The following is a 22,548-nucleotide window of genomic DNA, read 5'->3' on the forward strand; positions in this document are numbered from 1 at the left end:
TATATGTAAACTGAATATGTATGCTTATGGGATTCTTCCTCTTGCTCAGATTAAGAACTTGAGGGGACACAGATTCAAATTGAGGAAAGACGGTTGTAGAATAGATGTGTGGAAATTTGCCTTTAGCCAGCGGGTAATTCATTGGTGGAACAGACTTCCATCTTTCATTGTGGAAGTTGATAGCCTAAATAAATTTAAAGCTGAGCTGGACAGGCATTTGGAATGAATGGAGGGATGAAATGGGAGGTTTTTTTTTTTTTTTTTTCTGATGCTGCATAAGCTTGCTTTCTTGCATCGTTATTTGTTATTTAGTTTTTAGGAGCATTAGCAACTAAGACCATATTGCTCCAGCGATATGCGGTGGTCATGGGTTCGAACCCCAGTCTAATCAAGATGCATGTGCTACGCACTGCTGCTCCTGGGTAGAGAGGCGCCTCTTGCATTATATGCCTCTACTAATGACTAATGCTAACTGTAGAAAAGAAGTAAAGAAATCAAGTTGATACTTTTTTTTCTCATTACGAGTGAAGTTTCAGTTTTTATTTTATTATTTAAATTAAGAAGAAAGTGTACTATATTTGCAGGGTAAATTTATATAAGTGAACAGGTAAGATGGCAACTTGAAAATGTGTTGGAATTCAGCATTGTGAATGTAGTTATTAAAAGCGTAGGACCGGCACAAGAGTTTCATGCACCCTTGGTGAGATTTAAAATTTATGCCCCAGTTGTATTCTGTACTACCCTCCATCTGCCTATGTATCCATCACACTGCCTACGAACAAGCTTACCTATTCCCACCCATTCATCTATAATTTTTATCTGCTTGCTGTATATTATTATGATTTATTGTATGATGTGATAATAATACAGTGCACGAATGCGACTTGGAACATTATCACAAAATAAACTTTTATCATCCTCCATTTCTCCTTAATTTAAATAATTATTTTTTTTAAACCACTAAAAAAATTACATTTTGTTGAAATGTTCTCCTAGGACCTTTGTGTCCTAGGCAATCACCTAGGTTTGCCTAATGGATGGGCAGGCTCTGTGTATACACCATGTTACTTAAATAGTGATGAAAAGAAATAGGACAGGATATCATGTCACAATTAAATGGTTAGGTCTGTATAATTCTTGTTATAGAAATTCTTTAGGTATGTTATGATATACTTTAGAAATAATGTTCCAGTGCACACAACATTATGATATCTAGCCTTGTAGCTTGAAAATTATGACTTTTAGTCAATCAAAGTGTGTATTGTTTAATTTCTTCATTATGGCAAAGCTAATTTGCTTGCTTCATTCAACGTCTTTATTGGATTAAGCATGAAAATTGGACAACTATACAAGAAAAAGAAAAAAGCTTCATATATGTGTAAATGTACAAATTGTCACTCTGTGGAAATTTTAAAGTTTTCAAGATATATTGTAACATTAGAAGTGGTTCTGGAGAGGTTGAGCACAAGTTTAAAATGGGTGTTGGTATCATTGAAATTTTTTCTTTTTTAACGAAAACATAAAGTAATAATTCTGTACATGTTTAAACAAAATACTAACATTCCCTATTATTAATATTGGCAAAATAGGCAAGGAAACACAATTATGTGATATCAAAAAAAAAAAAAAAAAAAATTCAACCTGTTTTTCACTTTATTTAACTGTTTCTTCTCGGTGTTTTTGAAATTCTACTTCAAATTTAGCCAAACATACCTTCAGAAGCAGAAGTAAGAATTGATTCCAGCAGTCACTTGGTCTTTGAGTAAAGGAACATTTTCAGTGCTCTATTATACAATAATAAAAATGTATCACCTTATGTATTTCAGATGATTAAGTAAAGATGCACTCATTTAATTTGTCTAGCCCTTATAAAGCCTTAAAAACTTATGTCGGTTCTGATTTTAGAACAGTATAATTTAAAAAAAGATTGAAGCCTCTTTTTGCTAAGAATGATTCTGTTTTTCCTTAACCAGTGTTGTTTTTTTTTTTCTATACTCTTGGAAAGCATATAGGAGAAAAAAAAAAAACAGGTACTCATCTTTCCTAAAGTGGTTTTCCCAGGACTCTCTGGAATATTGATGATATTTCCCTAACATTTTTTTTTTTTTTTTTGTTTTAATGGAAATTAAAATAATGACCTTTTTGTCTATACTGCAAAATTTGCAGATCAGTGACAATTCCAAGCTGTTCTAATAGCATGTCTTCACTCCTCACACTCTGTATTGCATGGCATAGTAATTCCCAATCTCTTTTTTCAACTGTTATGAGTTTGGTGCTGCCTGAATGGTAAGAACAAATACATTATTGGAGTTACTGCTACTTCTCAGATATTAGATGCTATATCTAGTATTTTTCATTGTTTTTCTTTATCTGTCATTTTTCAGTCCATCCCGATAATTTATATAGGTCTTGTTCCAGTAGAATCTTGTGATTGTCATTACCCACCAGTCACATCTTTTATCCTCAACAAATTTGGATATTGAATTTGAACTATATCAATAATATCACCAGTAAATATTACAATAGCAAAGAATGCGATCATAATGTTATTTCAGAAAGAGTATTGCCCATTTATAAATAAATTACTTCTTACAGTTAACTGTCACTTTTCCTCAACAGCACACTGCTAATTCTAAATTTCCCTTATTTATATGACATTTGTTGTATAACAAGCATTGCTGGATCATTATTAAATAATGTCTGTATGGTTCTTTGCACTAATTTCTTTCGTAATGGCTTCATAGTGGATAATAGATAGACCAAAACCTTCTTTTATGAAAATTAGATAGACCAAAACCTTCTTTTATGAAAATTATCCTGTCTTTCTTCTTTAATTGAATTTTTCTGAACATCATCTTATATTACCTCCTGACTAAGATCTTTACTCTTCCACAGAAGTGAAATTTAAAGGTTTCTATGCGAAACCTTTGAAAAATAATTGAATTCTATATAGAGGAGAGACATTTGCTCAGCTATAGTCTAAAGGGATTATACCTCTATTTGAGGATGATCACTTAATAGTTAAGCCTATATTAGGATTAGTACTGGGAAAGAATTCAGGAAAGCAAGCTTGAGCAGCTTTAGCCAAAAAAAAAAAAAAAAAAAAGGTGGGGGGGGAGAAGTCCTTTTCACCCATCCAATAGTTTCTAGTTTTTTCTTGAATTTATTCAAACTATCCACTTCTACAACAGTGAATGGAAACTTGTTCAACAATCAAACACCCATTGGTTGAAGGAAAATTTCCACATATGTATTCTGCAACCATCCTTCCTCAGTTTGCATTTATGTCCCATCACGTGCATAGTTGAGCAACAGGTAGAATGCCATCAGCATGGAGTTTAAAGCCTTAAAGCAATTGAAGCCTTAAACATATCAGTTACATTACCTCATATGTTCCCAGTCTCCAGATGCTGCAATTTGCAGAACTCAAGCCGTTTTTGTTAAGAGCATCTGTTTGTTCCCCTTACCAGTTTGATTTCCTTCCTCTGTTCCTGTTCCTGTTCCAGTAGCTCTACATCTTTCCTAAAACGAGGCCTCCAGACCTGTATGCAATACTCGAGATGTGGACTAACCATTCTCTTATACAATAGGATGATCACCTCCTTATCCCTACTAACAAAATTTGTTCGTATTATTGAACTGCTCTGGTAGCTTGTGTGCGCTGCTCACAGAACTTTGTAACTGGTTCTGCCCCATTATCCTCTGGTCCTTTTCATTTTCTACTGCCCTGGGTGTAGTACTACATGGTACATTACTCTGAGATTATTGCCACCCACATGCAGCACCTTGCATTTGTCAATGTTAAATGATAATTTTTGATAAATTTTTCGATAATTTTATCATCCTTGTTTTTAAATTAGCATAATAAATTGTTTTTGATGAATAGTTTGATAGCCTTAGTTACTTTTGTTAGCTTATTTTTAAATTTAAATAGAAATTTAATAATGGACAACTTATTATTCATAGACTGTCTGTATCAATGTTTTGGCACGAATATCTTAGCTCGTAATGAGTAGTGCACTGGAATTGTAGGGTTTTAATTGTGATAAATATATAGCTTGAAGGTACTAACTGCATAATTTCACAATTTTTTTTTTTTTTTTTTTTGTTTTTGCTTTCTTGTAAGTTTTGCTTTCTTTTTTGCTTTCTTGCTAATGCTCCTTGTAAGAAATTTTACTTATAATAAGGATATAACTGATTTTAAACTTTGTAAAAGTAACAGTATAGCATAACGTATAAAACATAAGGTATAATGTAAATTTTCTAGCATAGTATTTGTTTAATGTTGTAGAACTTTCTGGAACAGAACAAATCATGATTACAGCAAAAGGGAATGTATTTGTGTATATTTGGTGCTTAGTGTTATATCTCGATATGGTGGCCTAACTAATTAGGTCACTGAATGTTTAACTTTTTATATATATGACCTGGATTTGGCGCAATATATATGACCTGGATTTGGCACAATATATATGACCTGGATTTGGCACCTGTATTTGATCATAATTCAGACACAGCATGGGTTTGTTAAGTCAGTCTTATCTGACCAATTTGATTGGATACTATGGTGTGATCACAAAGGAACTGGATGCAAAAAATAATTTTGATATCATATACTTTTAGATTTTAGGAAAGTTTTGATACTGTTGCACATGGAAGAGTGATGTATAAATTGGAGTAGCGTGGCATTGAGGGAAAGTTGCTGCTGTGGATAAAGGGATGGTTGAGTGGGAAAAGATAGAGAGTGGTAATAAGTGGAGACTGCTTTTAATGGACTAATGTTATTAGTGGAGTATCCCAGGGTTCCGTGTTAGGCCCATTATTGAAGTCTTTTCAATGATATACAGAAAATTTGCTAGCCGAGATAAAGGAGGTGATTTTCCTCTTGTACAAGGCAGTGGTCAGACCACATCTTGAATGCGACATACAGGTCTTGAGTCCTCATTTTATGAAGGATGTAAAGCTGCTGGAACGAGTACTGAGAACGGCAATGAGATTGTTCAGTGGAAGAAAGTGTAGGGTTGCTCTTACCAAAAATGGCTTTAGTTCTGTAAATTGGAGTTTCTCGAGACTAGGCACATTCGAGGTGATCTGATTGAGTGTATAAAGCCTTGAATAGTTTGAGCAAGCTGAATGTTGATAGGATTCTTTCTCTTGCTCAGATTATGCACCTGGGGAGCATAAATTCCGATTGAAGAAAGAGAGTTGTGGAATAGATTGTGTGAAAATTTGCCTTTAGCTAGTGGTTGTGTGATTGCTGGAACAAACTTGAATCTGTCGTTGTGGAAGTTGACAACTTAAATAGTCAAACTTTTGGAGTGAATGAATGGGTGAAATGTGAAAGTTTTTTTATTTAAGAGTTTGCCTAAGGAGAGTTGTGGAATAGATTGTGTGAAAATTTGGCTAAGGTAAAGAACGCCAACACGAGAACGACGAGAAATGTCGGATAACTTATGTGGAAGATTAGTTTCCTGAAACCGGACTCTAGCGCTGCTCACTCGGTAAACAGACAGTATGTGTTATCGGTCTGGAGCTGAAATCAAGAAGGGTATATCGATTGACAGGTAAGCATGGCAAACGATGAAATGATTGGTGGTCGGCACGACAGACAATGATGTGTATTTATGAGTAAAGAATGGTGTGTAATAGTTATGTGATGAACGGTAAACAGGTAATAGTAGCGATGAATCTTTTAAAGATTGAAGAAATTTATAAGGAAAATAAAACGTTGGTTGACTTTTTTTTTTTTTTTTTTTTGATTTGGTAGTTGTTGGCACATCGGCTTCTGTGGCCATATTGCACCTCCCAAGGTTTTTGCAGTACTTTGATCCAAGCCCGAGGCGGGAATCGAACCCACGACCTTTGGGTTGCCGGGCAGGTACTTTACCCACTCGGCTAGCCCGGTCGGCCTTGGTTGACTTTTTGATGATAACTAAATTAATAAAAGTTTCATTCCATTCATTTTTACTTTCTTCATTATGTTTTTTTTTCTCACTATTAAAAGCAGATTTTTGGAGTTCATGAATGTTTTCACTATATTTTTGATTTAGGTTTGGTTACGAAAAAAGGAAAAGGTTTCTTTATTTTTTGTTATATTCAGTAATCTAACCTTAAACGTTAAGTTATGAAATAATAGGAAAAGAAAGAAAGAAAGATTCTTTATATATTTATAACCCCAGGGACTCACATCTGGTGAGTATGGGCTTGGCACTCCCAGGGTCCTCAGCTGGATATCATCATTCTTCTCTTTCTTGGTGATTCCCTTCTACTTTTGAATCTCTCTCTCTCAGAGTAACTTGGGAATTTTTTTATTTTTGGCTGGTACAGCCTAATCCTCAGGCTTCCTTGCACCTTATAGCTAATAATAATAATAGCAAATAGCTATTGAGGTGTTGAGTGAAATTGTGATATGTGTGTATCTGTACTTTAAAAATAAAAGTACAGTAATAAAAAAATTAATATTTTGTTAATGAACAATTTATGCGCTAGTCCACTCATGATTTAACCTGACCTTTTTTAACCATTAGGGCATATTATTGAATAAGAAAATAAAAATACAGTCATAAAAAAATATATTTTTTATGAATGTATTTCTAAATATGACTCTGATCTAAAGAAAAAGATTTGGTTATGCCCTCCACTTCGGGAGGGGTTCAAGCTCCCATGGGATTCAAGTGGAGGTAACCTGACCTTTTTTCACCATTATGGAAAGCGTTCATTAGAGCAAGTTACCATTAGTGCTTCTGAGTGCTACTAAAGTGACACTAAGCTGATTTTATTGTGTTGTGTTCACGCACTAATCAGCACATCGTTTGTCCCGCCTACCTGTCAATGAATACATCATTCTTGACTTTACTCCAGACCAATAACACCTACCGTCTGTTTACTGAGCGAGCAGTGCTAGAGTGCTGTATTGGGAAAATAATTTTCTGCGGAAGTTATCTGATATTTCTCGTCATTCTCGTGTTGGCTTTCTTTACCTTTGTAATTTTTTTTGGCTGATGCTGTGTGAGCTTGTTTTTTGCATCATATGCCTCTACTAATGTTAATGCTAATGCTAATTTCATAAATGGAGAAATTTCGACTTCAGTTTATATTCTGTATCTGAATTGCATGTACTCAGCCAATTACCAAGAAAACCAACCTTCTCTTGAGACAAAAGAACATCTTCCTATGAGTGGCAATGAATGATGACTGAACTTGCTAACCCCAATAGTAATGTTTACCCTTAGTGTATTGACTTCTTTGCATTCTTAGATACACTGGTATTGGGCTAATCATATGATGTGGAAGTCATTTGCCAGTTCTGGTGAACCTACTTGAAGAGCTTCCTTGTACCTTCTAACTTTAACTCTTCCCAGATGCGGTAACCCACCCCACCACTCAAACTTCCCATTTTACTCTCCCAATTCGCATCTTTCTTTGGAGTTGCCTTTCGCTCTTGTTTTACTTTTTATATTCTTCCTGTGCTATTTCACAACTTATGCTATTTTAATTGGCTTTATTTTTAAACTTGTGCAGATATTACTGATATTATCTTCTCCTGAATTAATGTCCCTGCTGCATGGCCCATCTTGTTAAGCAGCTAGTCGGTTACACGGGATCAGTCATGTTCTGTGGGCCCCTATGCTAAGTGGCTATATGAACAACACAACACTACATATACTAACTTGCCAACACTAATTTACACTATCATTCCCTTGAATGAGAATTATTATCTTCACAAGAGAAATACAGTAGCGCACCGAAAATCCTAAATAATTGGGACCAGGAGCAGTTCGGGCTTCCGATTTGTTCAGATTTTTGAACTTAACAGAAATACAGTTCTGGAGACTAAAAAAATGGTTTAGTAAGTTTAGAAATAAAAACAGTTTGTACTTATGTAATTTTATTCATAGGTAATAAAACAAATGGAACTTTCAGTCATAATAACACATATGTATGGGCCTTTAACGAAAATAATTATTTCTTGCTGCACCATTTTCGAACTTCATTTCTTTGCTGCCAGATTATTCAGTATTTTCAGCGAGAGTGGTTGAGTTGGACAGTATTCAGTTTGTTGCTCTTACCCAGCCCTCATGGGTAGCACAGTTGATAGAGTCACCATCCTTCCCACCCTGGGTGTTAAAGACCTGAGTTAGAGTCCCTGTCAATGATGGGAGGAATTTTTATGGAGCCTTTTTCACAACGTGGCTGATTTAGTTGATCTCAGGGGAGGGTACCATGGTTTTTCTCTCCAAAACTTGAATTTTTTGTCTAGCAAACAGAAAATCGACCACAGAACATGTAATTTTAAGACAGTATACACAAAGCAATATGGCCTTAGTTGCTGATGCTCCCAGGACCCAACTACAATAAAAATAAACAGCTTCTTTGAGGGATGGGTCATTAGCTGTTCTCAATTTTTCTCTTTTTTCTTTGCACCATCATCTGAATCAAGTTTTGATGCGAACTTTAAAATTTTTTCCTTGTTTTTTTTCATGTCTTAACAGACATAGGGTTGATTTTCCAACCTTGATTCAGATGATATTGCTAACGAAGACCCGCTTTCTCCCTTTGAAAGTCTGTTTGAAATCTCAATCTTCGATTTAATTGTTAAAAATTTATTAGCATTAGCATTAGCATTAGTAGAGGCATTTGATGCAAGAAAGCAAGCTTATGCAGCATCAGCCAAAAAAAAAAAAAAAAACCCACTTCCACTTCACCCCTCTGTTCGTTCAAAATACCTGTCCAGCTGAGCCTTAAACTTATTTAGGCTATCAACCTCCACCACAAGGGATGGCAGTCTGTTCCACCAACCAACCACCCGCTGGCTAAAGGCAAATTTCCGCACGTCTATCCTACATCTGTCTTTCCTCAATTTGAATTTATGCCCTCTCAGGTGATTTTTCTGAGCTAGAGGAAGAATCCCATCAGCATTGAGCATGCTTAAACCATTCAAGGCTTTATACACCTCTATCAGATCACCTCGCTGGTGCCTAGTCTCCAGACACTGTAATTTGCAAATCTTAAGCCTTTCTTCGTAAGAGCACCCCTTTGTTCCATTCACTAATCTTGTTGCCCTTCTCTGTACTCGTTCCAGCAGCTCTACATCCTTCTTGAAATGAGGCCTCCAGACCTGTATACAGTACTCTAGGTGTGGCCTGACCATTGCCTTATACAATGGAATAATCACCTCGTTATCCCTGCTGGAAAAATTTCTGTATATCATTGACAATACTCCATGAGCTACTCTTGCAGCCCGTCTGCACTGTCAGAGAACTTCATATCTGCCTGCACAATCACCCCCAAGTCCCTTTCATTCTCTACCACTGTCAGTGTAGTACCACAGAGTTGATACATTGCTCTGGGGTTGCTGTTTCCCATGTGTAGTACTTTGCATTTGTCAATGTTAAACTTCATTTGCCACCTCTCAGCCCATCTGCTCAACCTTTCCAGATCCTGTTGCAGCAGCATAGTGTCAGTAGTTTCCTTGACAACCCTGCCAACCTTTGTATCATCTGCAAACTTGGAGATTAAGCTTGATATACCATCATCAATATCATTTATAAATACAGAAAACAATAATGGACCCAACACTGAGCCCTGAGGGACTCCACTAATAACATTAGTCCACGATGAGCAGTGTCCATTGATTACCACTCTCTGTCTTCTCCCACTCAACCACCCCTTTATCCATAGCAGCAATTTGCCTCCAGTGTCACACTGCTCCAATTTGTGTAGCAGTCTTCCATGTGCAACAGTATCAAAAGCCTTTCTAAGATCCAAGTATATAATATCAAAGTTATTCCCTGCATCCAGTTCTTTTGTGACTGCATCATAGTATCCAATCAAGTTGGTCAGGCAAGACTTCCCCTTAACAAAACCATGCTGTGTCTGAGCTATAACTGAAGTCTTGTCTAAATGATCCTGCAGTGCTTCTTTAACCAGTGCCTCCATTAATTTTCCTGGAACAGAAGTTAAGCTCACAGGTCTATAGTTACTTGTGTCAGCCTTTGATCCTCCTTTGTGAATCGGGTTCACATTTGCACATTTTCAGTTTATGGGTACCTCCCCTGAGTCCAAGGAAGCTCTCATAATTATGGCTATGGGTTTGCTTACTTCCTTTGCTGCCTCCTTTAATATAACTGGATAGATCCCATCCACCCCGGGTGCCTTTCTTGTGTTTATCTTCATGAAGTTTATGGTTTTCATCTTCATTAGATGAAGATGAAAACCATAAACTTTTAAAAGATGAAGGAGAAAACCATAACTTCAGTACAGTAAAATAAAACTCTGTAAATGTTCAGAATCTCTCCATTTCTATTATCTAAACTTTGTAAAATTTTTGCTCCTTATCTGACTTGTGCATATCGTGTTAGTTGCAATTTCTGCATGCCATGTGCTTTGTTATTGATTGACACTTATCTTTTTTTTACTATTTTAGATTTTACAACCCCTCAAGAAAAAGTCAGTGAACAGTCAGTGAGTTTTATAATGGGGGATTTTAATTTCCCAGATATTTCTCACTGTTGAACAAAAGCCGAGAATTAGGGTTGAATTTGAAAGTGTCTGCAATTCTGCCCAGACACGATAGGAGGGAGTATATGATGAGAGCCTTGTCGATCAATTCGGCCCTGGAAAGATTGTGCAAGGCTCAAGGGGTAGAATTTTTTTCAGCCTGGAGTGTACTTGTTAACAGGAGAGATTGCTTCTACAGGGATGGGATACACTTAAATAGAAAGGGTGCAAGAATATTTGCTGATGCTATCGAGGCAGTGTTAGGTGGGTCGGAAAACTGCTAGCTTGGGGGGAGACAAAGACCAATAGATTGATAGTAGCCACTGGCAGAGGTGAAAGAGATTCTTGCACTGCTTCTATTAGAATGAGCAGTAGCCTGAAAAACAAGATGCATGGTATTTCAGAGACTGCTGGGAGCCATTGCGGTACAAGTAAACACATGGGTTGTGTTAGGGTAGCTAAGAATAGAAACAGGTGCAGGTATACTTGCGTGTACACCAATGCTAGGAGTTTAGTAAATAAATTTGATGAATTTGAGGTATTGCTCAAAACATCAAAGGCAGATATTGTTGGGATATCAGAGACGTGGTTTCACACAGATATAAGGGATGCAGAACTGGAATTTGGGGAGTACAACGTCTACAGAAAGGATAGACAGGATAGGAAGGGGGGAGGGGTCATGCTATTAGTTAAGAAACACATAAAAACCAAGGAAGTGAAGCCAGTCGACATCGCTGGACAGTGCAGTGTTGAGGCAGTTTGGTGTGACATAAGCATTGGGAGATCAAAATTGAGAGTAGGAGTGTGCTATAGGCCTAATGACTCTGATGAGTATAATAAGAAACTGTACAGGGAAATAGAGTGGGCCAGTAAATCAGAGAGTCTTATAATGGGAGATTTTAATTTCTCAGATATTGACTGGAATTTGGGGGCTGGTCACTCACACACTAGCAGGGCTTTTGTGGATTTATTGGATGATTGTTTTCTACATCAGCATGTTCGGGAGGCAACTAGAGGGAGTAATACTCTTGATTTGATTATCAGCAGTGATTCTTCATGCATTAAGAATCTGCAGATAAATGAACCACTAGGTGGCAGTGATCACAGTGTGCTGAAGTGGGATTTACTCAAAGAGGTAACTACCATTAGGGGTAAAGGGAAGGGTTATTGCTTCCGTAAAGGCGACTACGATGTACTGAGACAGTATTTAAATTCTATACAGTGGGATCAACTGATGATGTTACCAACAGCAAATTCAAAATGGGAAGCATTCAAAGAACTTATCTTGGAAGCTACTAGGCTTTACATACCAACTAAGAAATATTGTTCAAGGTTTAGGCCAAAATGGATGTCAGATGAACTAATGAGGCATATGGCAGAGAAGAAAAATGCATGGGATACTTACAAATTAACACATGACACAGAAGCCTATGATAGATACAAGTTGATATGCAACCAAGTTACAAAGGAGGTTAGGCAGGCGAAGTCAGATTACGAGAAATCCTTGGCAAGGGATGCAAAGAAAAAGAGTAAAGAGTTCTTTACTTATGTAAACTCTAGAAGGAAGGGGATGAATCAGATTGGTCCACTTGATATTGATGGGTCAACTGTTGATGATTCTGCTCAGGTAGCTAACAAACTAAATGCATATTTTGCATCGACATTCACACATGAGGAGTTATTCAGTGAGGGGAATGCCAGAGGTGTATTCAACTCTAGCAGTAAGCTACAGAATCTTGAAATAACTGGGAGTAAAGTGGAGGAGAAACTTTTGAAGATAAACACAAGAAAGGCACCCGGGGTGGATGGGATCTGTCCAGTTATATTAAAGGAGGCAGCAAAGGAAGTAAGCAAACCCTTAGCCCTAATTATGAGAGCTTCCTTGGTCTCAGGGGAGGTACCCATAGACTGGAAATGTGCAAATGTGACCCCAATTCACAAAGGAGGATCAAAGGCTGACACAAGTAATTATAGACCTGTGAGCTTAACTTCTGTTCCAGGAAAATTAATGGAGGCACTGGTTAAAGAAGCACTGCAGGATCATTTAGACAAGACTTCAGTTATAGCTCGGACACAGCATGGTTTTGTTAAGGGGAAGTCTTGCCTGACCAATTTGATTTGATACTATGATGCAGTCACAAAAGAACTGGATGCAGGGAATAGCTTTGATATTATATACTTGGATCTTAGAAAGGCTTTTGATACTGTTGTACATGGAAGACTGCTACACAAATTGGAGCAGTGTGACATTGGAGGCAAATTGCTGCTATGGATAAAGGGGTGGTTGAGGGGGAGAAGACAGAGTGGTAATCAATGGACACTGCTCATCGTGGACTAATGTTATTAGTGGAGGCCCTCAGGGCTCAGTGTTGGGTCCATTATTGTTTTCTGTATTTATAAATGATATTGATGATGGTATATCAAGCTTAATGTCCAAGTTTGCAGACGATACAAAGGTTGGCAGGGTTGTCAAGGACACTACTGACACTATGCTGCTGCAACAGGATCTGGAAAGGTTGAGCAGATGGGCTGAGAGGTGGCAAATGAAGTTTAACATTGACAAATGTAAAGTACTACACGTGGGAAACAGCAACCCCAGAGCAACGTATCAACCCTGTGGTACTACACTGACAGTGGTAGAGAATGAAAGGGACTTGGGGGTGGTTTTGCAGGCAGATATGAAGTTCTCTGAGCAGTGCAGACGGGCTACAAGAGTAGCTCATGGAGTATTGTCAATGATATACAGGAATTTTTCCAGCAGGGATAAGGAGGTGATTATTCCCTTGTATAAGGCAGTAGTCAGGCCACACCAAGAGTACTGTATACAGGTCTGGAGGCCTCATTTCAAGAAGGATGTAGAGATGCTGGAAAGAGTACAGAAAAGGGTAACAAGATTGGTGAATGGCTCTTACGAAGAAAGGCTTAAGTTTTGCAAATTACAGTGTCTGGAGACTAGGCACTAGCGAGGTGATCTGATAGAGGTGTATAAAGCCTTGAATGGTTTGAGCATGCTCAATGCTGATGGGATTCTTCCTCTTGCTCAGAATAATCACCTGAGAGGGCATAAATTCAAATTGAGGAAAGACAGATGTAGGATAGACGTGAGAAAATTTGCCTTTAGCCAGTGGGTGGTTGGTTGGTGGAACAGACTTCCATCCCTTGTAGTGGAGGTTGATAGCATAAATAAGTTTAAGGCTCAGCTGGACAGGTATTTTGAACGAACAGAGGGGTGAAATGGAAATGGTTTTTTTTTTTTTTTTTTTTTTTTTGGCTGATGCTGCATAAGCTTGCTTTCTTGCATCAAATGCCTCTACTAATGCTAATGCTAATATTGACTGGAATTTGTGGGTTGGTCACTCACACGCTAGCAAGGTTTTTGCGGATTTATTGGATGATTGTTTTCTACATCAGCATGTTCGGGAGGCAACTAGAGGAAGCAGTACTCTTGATTTGATTATCAGTAGTGATTCTTCATGCATTAAGAATCTGTAGATACAGGAACCACTAGGTGGCGATGATCACAGTGTGCTGAAGTGGGATATACTCAAGGAGGTAACCACCATCAGGGGTAAAGGGAAGGGTTATTGCTTTCGTAAAGGTGACTACGATGGTCTGAGACAGTATTTAAATTCTATACAGTCGGACCAACTGATGATGTTACCAACAGCAAACTCAAAATGGGAAGCATTCAAAGAACTTATCTTGGAAGCTACTAGGCTTTACATACCAACTAAGAAATAATGTTCAAGGTTCAGGCCTAAATGGATGTCAGATGAACTAATGAGACATATGGCAGAGAAGAAAAATGCATGGGATACATATAAATTAACATGTGACACAGAAGCCTATGATAAATATAAGTTGATCTGTAACCAATTTACAAAGGAGGTTAGGCAGGCGAAGGCAGATTACGAGAAATCTTTGGCAGGATCATGAACAGTTGAACCATCGATATCAAGTGGACCAATCTGATTCATCCCCTTCCTTCTAGAGTTTATATAAGTAAAGAACTAGAAGGAAGGGGATGAATCAGATTGGTCCACTTGATATCGATGGTTCAACTGTTCATGATCCTGCTCAGGTAGCTAACAAACTAAATCAATATTTTGCCTCTACATTCACACATGATGAGTTATTCAGGAAGGGGAATGCCATAGTTGAAGTTAACACTGGCAGTGAGCTATATGATCTTGTAATAATTGAGAGTAAAGTGGAGGAGAAATTGTTGAAGATAAAAACAACACCTGGGGTGGATGGGATCTATCCAGTTATATTAAAGGAGGCAGCAAAGGAAGTAAGCAATCCATTAGCCATAATTATGAGCGCTCCCTTGGACTCAGGGGAGATACCCACAGACTGGAGATGTGCAAATGTGACCCCAATTCACAAAGGAGGATCAAAGGCTGACACAAGTAATTATAGACCTGTGAGTTTAACTTCTGTTCCAGGAAAATTAATGGAAGCACTGGTTAACGAAGCACTGCAGGATCATCTTGACAAGAATTCAGTTATAGCTCAGACACAGCATGGTTTTGTTAAGGGAAGGTCTTGCCTGACCAATTTGATTGGATAATATGATGTAGTCACAAAAGAATTGGATGCAGGGTATAACTTTGATATTATATATTTGGATCTTAGAAAGGCTTTTGATACAGTTGCACATGGAAGACTGCTGCACAAATTGGAGCAGTGTGGCATTGGTGGCAAATTGTTGCTATGGATAAAGGGATGGTTGAGTGGCAGAAGACAGAGAGTGGTAATTAATGGACACTGCTCATTGTGGACTAATGTTATCAGTGGAGTCCCTCAGGGTTCAGTGTTGGGTCCATTGTTGTTTTCTGTATTTATAAATAATATTGATGATGGTATATCAAGCTTAATGTCCAAGGCTTAATGACAGTGGTAGAGAATGAAAAGGACCTGGGGATAATTGTGTAGGCAGATATGAAGTTCTCTGAGCAGTGCAGACGGGCTGCAAGAGTAGCTCATGGTGTCTTATCAATGATATACAGGAATTTTTCTAGCAGGGATAGGGAGGTGATTATTCCCTTGTATAAGGCAATGGTCAGGCCGCACCTTGAGTACTGTATACAGTTCTGGAGGCCTCATTTCAAGAAGGATGTAGAGCTGCTGGAACGAGTATAGAGAAAGGCAACAAGGTTAGTGAACGGAACGAAGGGTTGCTCTTACAAAGAAAGGCTTAAGTTTTGCAAATTACAGTGTCTGGAGACTAGGCACCGGCGAGGTGATCTGATAGAGGTGTACAAAGCCTTGAATGGTTTGAGCATGCTCAGTGCTGATGGGATACTGCCTCTTGCTCAGAATAATCACCTGAGATTGCATAAATTCAAATTGTGGAAAGACAGATGTAGGATAGATGTGTGGAAATTTGCCTTTAACCAGTGGATAGTTGGTTGGTGGAACAGACTTCCATCCCTTGTTGTGGAAGTTGATAGCCTAAATAAATTTAAGGCTCAGCTGGACAGGTATTTTGGAAGAACAGAGGGGTGAAGTGGAAGGGTTTTTTTATGGCTGATGCTGCATAGGCTTGCTTTCTTGCATCATATGCATCTACTAATGCTAATGCTAACAGCTATATCAGATTACAAAGTGTTATGCTTAGTTAGTACTGTATGTATACTAATTAAGCTATGCATGTAAGAGGAAATTTATTATTTTTTTGCTAACCTGTGGATAATATTCTTCTGATTTTCATGTATTATTTAATTTTGTTAATTGGTAAGGTAAAATAAAAGTATAAATTTGTGTTTTATATCTTCATTTTTATAGCCTTTGAATAATATTCCTCCGATTTTCACTTATTATAATTGCTGTTTAATAGAATCAAAATTCAATTTGCAAACATGATCACAATAACCGGTGCTTATTGCAATTACTGTATTTTGTGGCATCAGCATTAAAAAAAAAAAATAAATAAATAAAATAATTCTGCCTCATTCAGATTATTGATGCAAACTGGAAGACCTACTTCCAGCACTACATATATCTACGTGAGTCTAGGTATTTTAAGCCTAGCATTTTTAGTGGTACATGTGTGATAAATTTTTATTGGTACAAGTGTGATAAAAGAGTCCTGTAATCGTTGCTTTTGTTTTCTTCTATGTATTTACATAGGTTTAAAATCCTTATACCCTTTCTTTGTGCTCCCTCTCTCAGCCAGTGAATGGTTTCATCACTCTGTAATAATATCCTTGTTCTTTTCTGTTTTTTTCTTCTCCTTGATTATGTTTTTCTCCACTAGAAAGTTGATTGGGGTCCCTATGCCGCAAAGAATATTGTTGACTCTTACAGGAGGCTGACAGTAATCTGTGTGCAGTAACAGCTGTATTTGTCCATTGTATACCCTTAGATCATCCTCAGAAGAAAGTAACACCATCAGCCCTTATCTCAAGAGAAATCTTTGAGCCAAATGTTATGCAGCGTGATGTTAATTGTAAAATTTTATAAGCGCATTTGATATAAAATTTAATTTTCTGTAATAATATTTATTTTTATTTTTTTATAGCATACTGTATTTTAAGTCACGAGTTTTTAATAGTTTTGCATGATCTTAATGTATCGTTCATGAGAGTTTTTATTGTTGCAGAAATCAACAACAACCCTTTCATTAATCTTGGACAGAAGGAATATAAATATACTCTTTCTAATCCTCCTGATTTGGTAGGGAATGCATCAGATATACATGTGAGTACCAACTCTAGTGCATCAAGATCATCCCCAGAGGAAAGTAACAATATCAGTTATCCCCAAGAGGATTGGAGACCTTGGACTCCAAAATTATGCAACATATCTGAGAGGTGTGTATGTTTTTTTATCATGCACCTGGAAGTCTTTATTGTGTACATAATTTTATTGGGGGATGTTGGTCACCTTTGTATTTGTCACTGTTTGCGAGTCACTGATTATATTTTGGTTCTCAACACTTTTTGGAATGTGTGTGTGTGTGTGTGTGTGTGTGTGTGTGTGTGTACACTTTTATGCATTTGCACTGAACTGTACCTATAAATCTACTATATACATTTAGATGGTTGTTTCTAATAATGTATCTGTTAATATAAAAATTGTATTCTGCTCTTCCAGTTCTTTCTGTAATCTCTTCTATGTGTTTCCCTCTAATACAAAAACAGCTTTGAATGGGGGACAGTTGGGGTTACACCCTGTTAAACACTTTCAATTATTCAGATTGTCTTATTTGGATTGTCACAAGGAAAATGTAAAAAAATTCTCTGAAATGCACATTTGGAACTTGATTAAATTGAATCACATAATTCCTACATAAAGAAAAGTAATTTTTTTTTGTGTGTAATGTTCAGGAATACATTTAATATGTCTAAAAATGTATTTTAAAGGGGGTTATGTATAATGTTGTTCTTTTGAAATTTTTTCCATAGTTGTTTTTTTGCATAAAGTTTTACCAAAAAAAATCAGTTTTCAGAGCTTGCCACTAATGGAAGATGCTTCCCTGAGCCTGCATATCTGTACTGTAGTTACTTAATTGCAAAAGAGTGCACACTATGCAGCATCATAGATTTCGTTGGGTTCAGTTGTTTTTTTGTTATATTTTAAATTTAATTTTGCATACTACTTTTCCACTTTGAAAATAAAAAATTCAGAAGTATCAGAATTGAAGTATCTAAAGTACATGTGAATTGACAAAATGTGTGCAATATTAGGTGGAAACAAAATTATTTTCTGATCTGTGTACTACAAACTGAATTACACTGAATTGTGATCTTCGGTTTGTAGAACTTTTTTTTTTTTTTTGCGCCATATGGATGACGAGATCTGTGTTGTCGAAATTATGGATTTGTTGAAACACAAGTAATTAAAGTTGTGTCATGACTTATTATGGTTAGGTTTAAAATTTTATACAATGATTTTCTAATTTTTTTCATTGTATATTTTAATCTGTGATATAATGTGTTTAACAGGTTTGAAAGCTTGCCTGTTGTAGTTTTTTCTTCTAACTATGAGAATATCATATGTAAATTGAACAAATATTTCCACTTTTAAAGGATTACTTGGGCTTAATATATTATTTTCATTTGGTGTTCAATAATTGAAGGTGGAGACAACGTGCCCAACATTAATAGGCACCTCAAAAATTTGTTATTTTTTTGTGATTATGCATCAAGCTTTTTGTTAATATTAAAAATGAATGAGTTTAGTGATATCTTCTGGTGTGAGTTTAGTGATCTTCTGGTGTTGAAGTCTAGTCACTCTTTTAGTGTGTTGGTCAGGTTTAATTTGCACATTGTGGTTCAGTGATACTAACTTAAATAAGAGTGATATATGTCATCTATAGAACAGTATTCAGTTTCTTAAACTATGATTCTATATTAATAATGCAGTACACAGATGTGAAACAATGCCAGTGGAGAAAGGATTTCACCAAGAAAGAAGACATGCTGAAAATATAGACAATGTGTATGAAACTGCATGGCATGTGTGGTTTCCAGTGGTCACAATGCTGAACACAAAAGGCATGTTATTATTTATTACACCAATTTGTTGGAAAGAGATCAAGAGAAAAATTATATCTTTTTATTTTTAACTTGGAAAAATAATGCATGAAAAGTTTTTTCCAGGTAATTGCTTAGCTTTATCTGGGTTTCAAATTTGGCTCCTTTAACTGGATAAAACTTTTGTCATAATGCATAGCCATTTCCATTCTCAAGGATTCCATTTCAACTGTTTAAATTGTTTTGAAGGCAGGTTTATAATATTTCTTAGGGGTACAGGTTTCCTAGAGTTCCTTATTAGGCTGTTCCATTTTTCTTGGGTGAAGTAGATAGTGAAAATAGATATTTTTGCATTAATTTTATTAGCACTATACTGGTTTTATTGCCAGAATTGAAGCTTCTTTTGAAGCGTTAAACTTTTGTAAGTTGTATTTGGATCTAATGTAACATTTTCAGTAATTCTTTGTTTCTTTATTATTTGTTAAATTCACTTTTTATTTTTAATGTACAAGTTTATTACATTTTGACTCTTTGGTATGTGGCTCGCTAACTAATCCTAGAAAATTTTGGAATAATGTGATTAATATAATCTTTCTTTAAGAATTTTATGCGTCACTTTTGAGCAAAGAACTTCAACTGTAGTATATTGCATTTTTGTCCTTATTGTGATATGCTAAACAAACTTCTGTGATTGCTTATTGGAAAGGAAAAAGAAATATTGACAGTTACAATTAGAGAGGTACATGCTAAATATAGTTAAAATATGATAATACAGACATTAATTATAAAGCACTCATTTCTAGTTACTGTCTCTTTTTAATGTTATAATAAAAATAGCAAGCAAATCCTTTTAAGTAACTCACCTCACTCAGTACTGGATTAAAGCAGCTGGAGGCCCTGGGCTAGGAAAACTTGGGGGGCCCAAAGTTAGTAGCGTCTGATCACGAGAAACAAAACCTCATTCTATTCTTTATCTGCTCAATGAAAGTAGAACATTGCTGAAATTTTAGCATTGATAAAAAGATTGTTTATAAAATTATAGGCCCCGGGTGCGAGCGTTATAGTGATCAAGCGAATTTCAGAGTGATTCATAAAGCGTTTACTCAGAGCCAAAGTTCTTATTTAGTTTAAAAAGTTTTTTACATTGTCTTTAATTAATAACTTAGTCTTACAAATTGTAAGCAAGTTTTAAGAAAGGAAATCCACCTTTCTTTTTTCTTTTTAAACTAACGTACTAACCCTTATACCGCTTGGTCACTCTAGCGGCACTGCTCCTGCCTCCCCGTGGCGGGGCCGGTAACCTGGGAGAAGAAATCCACTCTCCCAGGGCTGAAAGGAACAAAGATGGAAAACAGTTCATTTCCACCTTTAGAGCCATCGAGCTCAAGACTAGCAAATAAAAGTGACAATGAAAATGACTATTCTCAAGCAAAGAGGTTGAAAACAACACCTAAAGAGGAGATACCAGCCTTCCTCATCTTGCACTCTCTATCAGATCAGCCCCTGAGCAAATTATCACCTTTTCTAGTGCAGAAATGCATTGAGTCTGCTGCTGGTTCACCTAAATCAGTACGGCGACTTCAATCAGGTGATCTTCTAATAGAAACAACTCAACCTCAACATTCTATAAAGCTATTAAAGCTCACAACTTTTGGAGGACACCAAATAAAAGTTACTCCGCATGCCACCTTAAACTCCTCAAAGGGAGTAATAACAGAATGGGACTTATTACTTGTACCAGAGGAGGAAATTGTCCAAGAATTACACGATCAAAAAGTCATCCAAGCAAGGAGAATCATGACCCGAAAAGACGGTACACTCGTTCCAACAAGAAGCATAATTCTTACCTTTAGCACTCCTGACTTGCCAACATCTGTGAAAGCAGGCTACCTGCATTGCCGTGTCCGACCATACATTCCGAATCCCATCAGGTGCTACAAATGCCAAAAATATGGACACTCCCAGACTGCATGTCGAGGTGAGGCAGTATGTCCCATCTGCGGGTCAAAAGACCATAACCAATCTGATTGTGTCACTACCACTCCGCATTGTCCAAATTGTAAGGGTAACCACCCAGCATTCTCAAAAACATGTGAATTATGGAAGCAAGGAAAAAAAATTCAAAAATATAAAGTAGAGAACAAAGTGACATACTCAGAGGCAAGAAGACAGATAATCAAAACAGAGACAAAGCAAACATATGCCGCAGCAACTCAATCTTCGCAGTCTGTAGGGATCCAAACTGAAGTATCGATTCCTCCAAATATATCAATTGCGAACTGGGCACGTTCGTTGCTTTCTGTTTCAAAACAATGTCCTACACAAAAAACAAGTGAACAGTCCAATAATACCCCAATCACCATACCAACGGAGGCCTCCTCAACAATAAAACCAAAAGTAATAGATACCAGAAAACCGCAAACATCCACCACCGGAATGGACATTGATGAACATCACGAAGCAGAAGATACAATTTTAGAACTACATGAAAGTGAAGAGATGGATGTGACCCGACCCATTTTTCCCAGGAAAGACAAAGCAAAAATTGATCGATACAAGCAAGCTGCAACTAAAAAACAGTCAGAATCGAAAACAACACAAAAAACCACATAATGGAAAAAATCCTTTAGTGGAATTGCAGAGGATTTCGAAATTCAAAAGTTGATTTGCAGGATCTAATCGATCGGTATGAACCAGCTGGCATAGCCTTACAGGAAACCCTTCTAAATTCACGAGTGTGCCCTTCCGTCAAAAATTATACCATTTTTAGACGAGATAGGAGCATTGACATGCCAGCTCATGGAGGGGTGGCTATCACTGTCAGAAATAACATTCCATCCAAGCATGTATCCCTCCAGACTCCTTTTGAAGTAGTGGCAGTGCGCATTGAAATTGGTATCACCATTACAATAGCCTCTATATATCTCCCTCCTAATTTTGCTTTCTCCTCAGATGATTTAGAAAAGCTAGTAGATCAGCTGCCATCTCCTTTCTGCTTACTGGGTGACTTTAATGCTCATCATCCTCTATGGGGATCGCCAAAAATTGACAAAAGGGGTAAAATAATAGAATTGCTGCTTGATACTCATAACCTTACTCTGTTAAACACTGGTGAACCCACATATGTCCATTTTACTACAGGATCCATGACTGCAATAGACCTTTCAATCTGCTCTCCCTCCATTTATGCCAATACGGGGTGGTCAGTTCTCGATAACCCGCTAAACAGTGATCACTTACCGAATCTTTGCAGTATTCAAACACAAGTAAACTTATCTCCATTGCAGCGATCCACGTGGAAATTCTATAGGGCAAACTGGCATAAATTTTCCTCCCTAATCCAGTTTGATGATGAGATAGTCCAGTCTCAGCCCATAGATAGTGTCAACGATCATATAACAAATCAAATATTACAAGCTGCAAATTCTGCAATACCAAAATCTTTACCTGGAAAACGCAGACAGAGACATTACTGGTGGAATCAGGAATGCACAAATGCTAAACAGACAAAAAATCAAGCTTGGAATCTCTTTAGAAAATTTCCTACAACTGCTAATTTTATTAA

General features: G+C 36.9%; 1 protein-coding gene across 1 annotated transcript in view; it reads left to right on the forward strand.

The window, feature by feature from the left end:
- The window catches only part of LOC150078519 (uncharacterized), a 541,829-nt gene that overhangs the window by 186,048 nt on the left and 333,233 nt on the right, over positions 1 to 22,548 (forward strand). Inside the window, exon 4 of the mRNA XM_090384590.1 lies at positions 17,108 to 17,318. Coding sequence (XP_090240716.1) covers positions 17,108 to 17,318 — 211 coding nt within the window. The remainder of the gene's footprint in view (positions 1 to 17,107; positions 17,319 to 22,548) is intronic.

Source organism: Mastigoproctus giganteus, chromosome 11, assembly GCF_048544385.1.
Source record: "Mastigoproctus giganteus isolate SK-2022 chromosome 11, ASM4854438v1, whole genome shotgun sequence".
NCBI classification, from domain to species: domain Eukaryota; kingdom Metazoa; phylum Arthropoda; class Arachnida; order Uropygi; family Thelyphonidae; genus Mastigoproctus; species Mastigoproctus giganteus.